This window comes from Kryptolebias marmoratus, linkage group LG23 (assembly GCF_001649575.2).
Source record: "Kryptolebias marmoratus isolate JLee-2015 linkage group LG23, ASM164957v2, whole genome shotgun sequence".
Taxonomy (NCBI): Eukaryota; Metazoa; Chordata; class Actinopteri; order Cyprinodontiformes; family Rivulidae; genus Kryptolebias; species Kryptolebias marmoratus.
In genome coordinates this window covers 1,073,242-1,082,337 of record NC_051452.1, presented here as the reverse complement: position 1 = coordinate 1,082,337, position 9,096 = coordinate 1,073,242, and the positions used below count along the sequence as shown (strand labels likewise).

General features: G+C 41.9%; 1 protein-coding gene across 3 annotated transcripts in view; it reads left to right on the top strand.

The window, feature by feature from the left end:
* The window catches only part of LOC108251186 (gamma-aminobutyric acid receptor subunit gamma-3-like), a 197,343-nt gene that overhangs the window by 159,965 nt on the left and 28,282 nt on the right, over window positions 1–9,096 (top strand). For 2 of the 3 annotated variants that reach the window (XM_037973862.1, XM_037973864.1), the window contains one exon: window positions 7,916–8,053. The exons of the other annotated variant lie outside the window; for it this stretch is intronic. In XM_037973862.1, the coding sequence (XP_037829790.1) occupies window positions 7,916–8,053 (138 nt within the window). The remainder of the gene's footprint in view (window positions 1–7,915; window positions 8,054–9,096) is intronic. 3 annotated transcript variants of the gene reach the window in all.

Sequence of the window (9,096 nt, the reverse complement as noted above, 5' to 3'; positions counted from 1 at the left end):
CTTTCGGTCACTACCCAAAGCTCGTGACCATAGATGAGGGTAGGAACGTAGATCGACCGGTAAATCGAGAGCTTCGCTTTTTGGCTCAGCTCTCTCTTCACCATGACAGACCGGTACAGCGCCCGTTTCACTGCAGACGCTGCACCAATCCGCCTGTCCATGTCCCGCTCCATTTTCCCCTCATTCGTGAACAAGACCCCGAGATACTTAAACTCCTCCCACTTGGGGCAGGACATTTTCCCCCGACCCGGAGAAGGCACTCCGCCCTTTTCCGGCATTTTAGTCTTCCCAAATCAAATATTTCTTGGAAAAGTCTTCTAGCTACACATCCTTAGCCTTGTTAGATTAATAAATTTGGATTTTAGGCGCTTCATTCTGTCCGTTTTGACACATTCGGTGTCATATAACCTAATTTAGGAACAAAATGTTGCCTGATGCACCCGCAGATCAGATGCCGCCTCCCGATTATCGAACCAGCGGATAATCCATTAACGCCCTTCGAACATGCATCCAATTTGTTCCCAGTGTGATGAAGCTTGATGATACAGCACTGTCATTAGTGACGAAGCCAACAACTTTCCATTATGTCTTTGTTCTCGGCGAGAGGAGCTGCGGCGTCTCTCGCTCTCTTCTCTCTCGGCCCAGCCTTGCGAATGAACAAGCGGCGACACTGGACTCTTGTTTGGCGAAGCGAGATCCTGACATTCAAAGATCTGACGCCGACGCTCAGTGATGCGTTTTAAAGACGACGCGCGTCTGTTTTATGTACATTTGTTGACAAATGGAACGTGAGCTGCGTACTTTGAGGGGAAAAAAGAAATAAAGCGGCGTACCGATTCCAATTTTGGTTACAACTAGGTGTGAGAAAGGTCACGATCTAAAATTGGGTTGCCACATCAAAAAACAAAGATGGCCTAATCAGTGCTTTATCGCAGCAGTCCCCGACCTATTCAGCTCCACGGACTGGTTCATTATCAGGCAGTATTTTTACAGACCGGCCTTTAAAGGTGCGGCGGATAAATATAACAAAATAAAACGATACGAGCAGCATGAAAACGGGGGTATTTTTATAAAACATAGTAAAGGTAAATCTAACGTGTCCTTGCAGCTTTGTTAGCTGCGTTAACATGAATAACAGCCTCTCCTCCCCCTGATGTTCTCTGTGTTTAAACACGCCCTTCAAAATAAGAGACACCACAAAGAATCCAACTCACCATAACTCTGAATCAGTGGAGCCCTGAGCCTGTTGCTAAAAGAAGCAAAAGGCTAGCTTAAAAGTAAGGTAAAAGTAGCAAAATGCTAGCTTAAAAGTAAGGTTAAACTAGCAAAAGGCTAGCTTAAAAGTAAGGTAAAATAGCAAAAGGCTAGCTTAAAAGTAAGGTAAAAGTAGCAAAGGGCTAGCTTAAAAGTAGCAAAAGGCTAGCTTAAAGGTAAGGTAAAAGTAGCAAAGGGCTAGCTTAAAGGTAAGGTAAAAGTAGCAAAAGGCTAGCTTACATGTAAGGTAAAAGTAGCAAAGGGCTAGCTTAAAAGTAAGGTAAAAGTAGCAAAAGGCTAGCTTAAAAGTAAGGTAAAAGTAGCAAAAGGCTAGCTTAAAAGTAGCAAAGGGCTAGCTTAAAAGTAAGGTAAAAGTAGCAAAGGGCTAGCTTAAAAGTAAGGTAAAAGTAGCAAAATGCTAGCTTAAAGGTAAGGTAAAAGTAGCAAAGGGTTAGCTTTTTTTTAATACTAAAATCAATAAAGAACCATAACTTTTAATATATAAACCAAAAATCCTTCCTAGTTTTGTAAGATAATCCCCAACAAACATTGACATTCTCAAAAGGTGCTTTATTTGAGAACTTTGATAGCTTCTAAACTGACATTCATGAGCATTTCTGGATTGTCCCTGGTCTGCAGGAAGTGACGTCACGTGTCTTCTTCCTGAGTTATTTGGGGTTATTTTGTATTCCACGCTACACAAACCCACGAAGAAGAGATTAGACCGCAGAAACGGTGGCGAATCACTTTAGAAACAATAAATATTGGGTCAAGTTGCAAAAAGTTGCGATTTCGTGGGGTTCACTTGGTTTTGCGTTAACAGTTGCGATCGCAACATCGCGAAATCCTGGAGGGTCTGGATAGTAAAAATGAATTCACCAGATGGTCTCCAAGATGTTGCAGAACATCATCGTTAAAGCTTGTCTTACTTATACCTAATGTGTTATTACATATAATCTAAGCAGTTTGCCTTTGACTTGAAATATGATGAAACTGTTTTTGTGCCATCTCTTAGTCATTAGGCAAATCCCAAGCTTCCCCTCCATTACGGTTTCATTTATTGAAAAGGAAAATTATGACTCTGATGGATGTTTTGATGGCCGCACTAATCTTTCCCATTAATTTGGAGGAGTTTTTTTTTTTTTTTGTGGCAGATGTATTCAGATATTACGCAGACAGTCTGACACGTTGGACAGATCCTTTCAATTAGCTGCTGGAAACTGATGACAGAGGAGCTTTTAAGCCGTTGGAAGGTTTATTTTGGTGTGTTTAAAACAAAAATAGTCTCGTAAAAACCATAAAAACCTTGCACTATAAACACAAGCCTACTTTTTAAAAATTTCCCGACCATTCAGAGCGTATTAAAAGGAAGATTTTGGTCATATTAAAACCTTTTGCAATTGGATTTGATTGGATATTAGAATCCCCCCCCCATAGGTCTTATTGTTATTTTTGCCGTGCTATAACAAACGAAACAAACCTCCACCGTCTTCATGGGATGTTTTCTGGAACACGTTGGTGTTAAAAAGACTTCCAGTCATTGCTTGTCCAATGATTCCCAATGGCGAGGCACGGTGTTGGCAGTATCATGCTCTGTGACATTTTCCAGTCCCTTTATTACTGTCAGTTTTTATCACAGCGTTCAAGGTTTAGTGTTTTATTTTATTTTATTTTATTTACAAAATCTTCTTCGTGCAAAATAGATAAAAATATTACTTTTTGCCAAAATTGATATTTGCGTTAAAAAATGAGTTTTCTTTTTAATGGAAATCCTTTGAAATGGACCGTTTTTTTCTCTATTGGCTTCTGTAGCGCTGGGAAATCCCTTCGTATAATGTCCCCTTTTAGGGATGACGTCACTCCAGACCAACGAAAATCCTTTTTTTTTTTTCAAACCTGGCGGGCTCGTTAACGAAACCGGGTGACGAAATCGCCAAACTCCAACGAACCGCGTCTTGTTTTGAAGCTCCTGAAAATAAATACTCGTCGTGAAGGGAAGGGAAGGGAACGCCGCCCGATCCATCCCCAACCCTACGGGGGTCGCGCCTCACTCCCCTAGAGGTTAGGCTGTCTTTTAGGGTTCGCTACAGTGGCCCTGAAGTCCAAACCGCGACGACATTAACGAAGCAAAAAAACGCAACTACGTTAACAAAACAGAAGAGGTAGGTCCCAAAAAATCGCTGATTGGACGACACCACCTTTAGGGTTTTGAACCGGAAGTTTTTCTGGTTTTAGTGCGTTTGTTGTGCGCTTTTATTTTGAAAGGAGGGCATCGTAATCGAGTCGAAATCGACCGCAGCGTTCAAACTGGGCTCACTTCCCGATTCGGCAAACTACCGTCCCTCGGACTTGTGTTTTTGAATCAACGTACGAAAAAAAAGTCAGGAGAAAAGGTTTCCTGCGGGTAAAAAAAATCGGATTAATTCCCCGCCGTTCCGAGCGAACTTCCGGGGTCAGACCGCTTGTCAAAAAACGAAATCTTGATCATCCAAAGTTAGTGTTAGTTGTCCGATTTTTTTCTTTTTTCCCCATTTTCGTTTTGTGAACAAAATCGGAAACCGGGTGACGCTTCGTTGTCCGATTTTTTTTTAAATTTTCGTCTAATAAACGAAAACCAAAAAAAAACGTGTTTGTTAATGAAGAATTATTTAAAAAAATGTGTCAACAAATGCGCTAAACCCAGAAAAACTTCCGGTTTGAGAGCCTAAAGGTGGTGTCGTCCAATCCTCCTCCGTTTCGTTAATGTTGTCACTTTCTATTTCTGGTTTGATTCGAAAAACGTGTCGGCGTGGAGGGGGGAAAAAAAGGGAAGGATTTCCGAACGGTTCCAGTTTCCTCCTGAGTTAAATCTCCTCCAACAGATATTTAAACTGTTGCTGATCCCTCTGCTCATTAACGGCTGTTCAAAACTAACGATTGACGACGACTTTTCCTGTCTTCCTTTGTTGTAATTTATAACTAAACTGCAGTTTTTGTTTCAATAAGAAGGCATAAACTCTCTAAACCAGGGGTGTCAAACCCAGTGATGCAAGGGGGGCCGAAATTAAAAATTTGGTCCCAGCCAAGGGCCGGTCACAATCAATATTTATTAAAAATTACATAAATTAATTAGTTTTAGATGTATTATGTCAAATCATTCATATAGAAATATCAATGACCTTTTCCCAGTTACAGATTATACAGAATTTAGAGCAAACAGACTTTAATGAACACATAAATAGATCAAACTTCAAAAAGCTCATCATTAGCAGTCATTTCTTACGCCTCACTCAGCTTTTAAATTAATTTAACATTAAAACAGACAAAAACCTGATCATACAGAAATTAAAACTATATATTGTTGGCTTCTAAGTCACTGTCGAGAGAAAACTTCAGTTTTTTTAAGCTAAATAAGAATCAGAGACTCGATCTGAACCAGACTGGAGGGCCGGACGAAATGTTACAGAGGGCCGGATCTGGCCCGCGGGCCTCGAGTTTGACACGTGTGCGCTAGCACAATAAAATTAGCCTTCCTGTCGTGTGAACATTGCAGAAAGACGGTGATTTTCGGGCGCTTGTGGGAAACTGGGTCCAATAACTTTTTTTTTTTTTAAAGATGTATGCTGCCAAATGATTCCGATTTCTCCTTTAACCCGAGTTGTTTACGGCACAAAACAGACGCTTTTCTTTTGTCGCTTTTATTTGAAGAAAACAGAACAAAGCCGCGGCCCCAGTAGGGTGTGATTTATAGCATCATGAAAAGAACATGTTGCTCTGGGGGGGGGCTTTTAAACGCATCAGACGTCTTGTAGCTTCGAAACACGACGATAACGCTGCCTGCACTGAAGATAATTGGACGAACGCGCCAAAAGAAAAATGACGGCAATAAGATTTGCCAACTGTATTAGTTTTGCCGGAGAAAACGAGATTGCTCCTCCTGGTTATAGATGGCGTCTGGATGAAACCGCCTCCGCGGTTAGTTCGGTTGCCACAACAAAGCCGGGTTACCGCCGCCAATTATTCCTGTCCAAAACCCGTCCTTCCACTCGTCAGATGAGTGCTTTCACAGATGTGTCATTTTCCTGAAAGAATAGGATTTGCATTCCCTGAACTCGTCGGAATCACCGTTCAGTGGGAAAGTAGTGAAGGAAATCAGGTTTACTACTTTAAAAAAAAAAAAAAAAAAAGCCTCTTCCTGATTATTTCTTTAAGTTATGAACAATTAACAACTTCAAATCGCAAGAAAATTCTTTCTCGTGGCCAAAATTTTTGAAAATTACGGGCAGTTTTTGTACCACACGGCTTGTAAATCTGTATTCCTGGCTGCGCACATGATGAGCAGATTTGGACCCCGTTTTTTTTTTTTTATCATTTTTCAATCCCTCCAGGATTTTGCGGGCATTTTTTGTGATTGTTGCGGCTAAAATGCCTGATTTCGCGGGACGTTTTCTAAAAGTTGCAATTTTTTTTTTACTAAAATCAATAAACAACCATAACTTTTATATATAAACCAAAAATCCTTCCTAGTTTTGTAAGATAATTCTCAACAAACATTGACATTCTTTATTTGAGAACTTTGAGAGCTTCTAAACTGACATTCATGAGCATTTCTGGATTGTCCCTGGTCTGCAGCTCTCCTCACATTTTGCAGACACAAAGTGTTTGTCGATGTGTTTATGTTCCATGATTATGAGCAATTAACAACTTCAAATTGCAAGAAAATTCTTTCTCGTGGCCAAATTTTTTCAAAATTGCGGCCATTATTTTTGTGCACGGCTTGTAAATCTGTACTCCTGGCCGCGCACATTATTTTGTCTACGCCCACATGAAGATGAGCAGATTTGGACCCCGTTTTTTATCATTTTTAGTTCTCATCGGAATGGTTGTATTAGGTTCTAGCGCTCTATAATTCACGTGAACTAAATTGAGACGAGTTAGACAAGTTCCTTGTTGTTGAGGAAGCTGAAAAGGCCCCGCAAACGTTTCGAGACGTTTCGGAGACGCCGTGTGCCGACTAGAGAGCTCGTAGAGATTCTGGTTTTAAAATCATCAAAGTAGCTGATGCCTTTAAGGGGAAACCTGGCTCTGATCCACCAACCATCCGGTGGTCGTTTAAAAAAAACAAACAAAAGAAATAAAAACAGGACAATAACTGTTCCCAGGGGGGAAACATCGACCACCTTTATATAACTGCTAAAAAATACTATTTAATTTTGTTCCTTTTCCCACCATAAACTAGTCAGCCTTTTAAAGATAATCTGAAATGTAAATGAGTTTTAAAAGATTTCAGCTCCTTGAGGGCCTTTAGTTTTACAAAACTCAATTTTTTTATGGCATCTTTCGAGAGAGTGGCTCTTTTTCCCCCTTTAATGTGCCCAAATGGAATGTTTAAGGAGCACAGACGTGTTTTAAACAAAGAGGTTACCTGAGACCTTGACCTTTGACCTCATGAACCTTGAAATCAATGGTGATCACCCCTAACCCATGAGGCATCCAGCTGTGCAGTTTGACATTCCTGTTATACAGCTGCAGAGTTAGAGCACGGGCTGATCTGATGACCTTTGACCTTTGACAGGATCACCACCAGAGTTGAATCCCTCGTTCCTTGCGCCATATTTGACGTTCCCTAAATAATTTCACGAAAAACCATTCCTAACTTTTTGAGTAGCCTTGTACACCAACAGACGGACGCTACGGAAAACAGAAGCTCCTCGGCCGAGTTAAAAACCCCAAATCTGAAAGGAATGCACCATTAAATAATTCGATACATATGGCATGTTTTGTGCTTAGTGAAAATATTATCCTTGTTTACCAGTAAAATGATTCTAATAAATTCAGCTGATCCAACATGCAGCCTGTGCCACAAAAAGCACAGTATAGCATCTCTCTGTTGTTATCCATTGGCCTGGAAGTGAGACGTGTGTCGGTGCCTTGTTTGCACTTTTTCATTTATGTTAATTTAATTTATTTGTAAATGTGACTTAAATTAGGTGCAATCAATAAGTATTTATTTTAATTGTATTTTTGTTTTTAAAAGTATTTCAAAAGGGCCTTTTTGTAAAACTGTAGTTGTGTAAATATTTGGCACAAATATCTTAGAATATCAAATAATAAATAGCCATATTTTCAACTTTCCTGTCAACTTTAATCATTTTTTTTTACTAAATCCTGGTCGGCAGATGATCGGCCGACCATCGGCCACCTACCACCGGACTTAGCCACTTTTCTGGGGGAAACCCTGTATGGGATGAAAACATGCATTTATAATGACTGTCCATTTTTGTCCCCCCCCCTACCTAAAAGACCTTCTAAGGGTTAAATCTGTTAAGGCTCTGAGTCACTGATGTAGACGGCTCTTCAAACGAACTTGGATTGGAGAAATAGTTAAATAGTTAGCGAGCCGTGAGCTCATCCAGTCCGAGTTAAACCATTTCTGCAGACCGAGGGCGTTCAAAGAGCCATCTACAACAGGTAAGATACTTTTTATACGTTTCTGCAGAACCCCTTCTAGTAAAAGTGCCTCACAAGTCGGTGAATGTTTCCTTACTCAGCAGATCCTGCTGGTCCGATGTTTTTATAATTCATGCACGACTCCAGCAGAAATCATGCATTTAAAAAAAAAAAAAAAAAAGCCGCAACGCCGCGTTGGTTCTCTCACTGCCTCCCCCCCCCCGCTCCCCAGATGGCTACCCGCGGGACGAGATCGTGTACAAGTGGAAGAGGAACTCCGTGGAGACCTCGGACCAGAAGTACTGGCGGCTCTACCAGTTCGACTTCATGGGGCTGAGGAACATGACGGACGTGCTCACGACCACGGCGGGTAAGGGACGCGCCGCGGCTCGGCGCCTCGCGTAATCACATCATCACCACCCCCCCCGGAGCACAGGAGGGGCAAACAGGTTTTCTGCTGACATTAATCACCAGGATTAAAGATTAAAACAGAAGTTTAATTATTCACCCCTCCCGCGCCTTCCTCTCAGCGCTCTCATTAAGCCAATTGGACGGCGTAACGCCAGCGGTTCGGGGGAGGGGCATCTTATTATAAAAGAGCTCGGAGGAAATTGATTCTGTGGCGTCCTGATTTTGCTGAGTCTTTTTATTTAAAGCAGCCAGACGCTGCGAAACGTTTCGCGCCAAACCAACAGTCCAGCTGGAGGTGAAAGGTCACGACGGGGACGAACGGCGACTCTTTAACAACGCGGCGTAGAGTCCAGACCTCGAACCGACTTAAAACGCTCGAGGCTTTCTTCTCCCCCCGTGTCTCCCTCTGCGTCGTCAAAACGCGAACTCGTTTTCTGCCGAAGGTGACGGCGAACCGACGCGTCCGCCTCACGCTGTTCGAGGAAAATTGGCCGTTTTCTCATTTGTCATCTCGCCCTCTGGAGATAGTTTTCTTATATATTCAGTAGGTGGGTACTAAAGCTATATATGTTTCTCAGCACTTATAAAATGTGTTCAAAGTGCTGCCCGTTGTGTTGGATTGGTCGTTGTGGGCCAGTTGAATAGTTAGACTTTTATCTTTGGGGTCATCTGAAGGCGATCGTCTCTGCTGTGAAGATACGAGACGTGCAGCACCTGAAGCTACGGATACTGGAAGCCTGTGTTGCTGTCAGCGTGTGAAGAGCGGGAGAAGAGGGTTACGTCGACAATCCAACACTTTGAACACATTTTATAAGCGCTGAGAAACTTGTAAATAACTTATGAAAGAATAAAATTACGTTAAAACCGAGCACACCGTTGTTTTTCTTGTGAGATTCCCAAGAAGTTCGATGTGTCACATGACCCTCTTCCCATTGAAAAAACAAAAGTTGGATCCAAAATGGCCGCCATGGTCACCATCCACATGATAACCCCCCCCCCCCC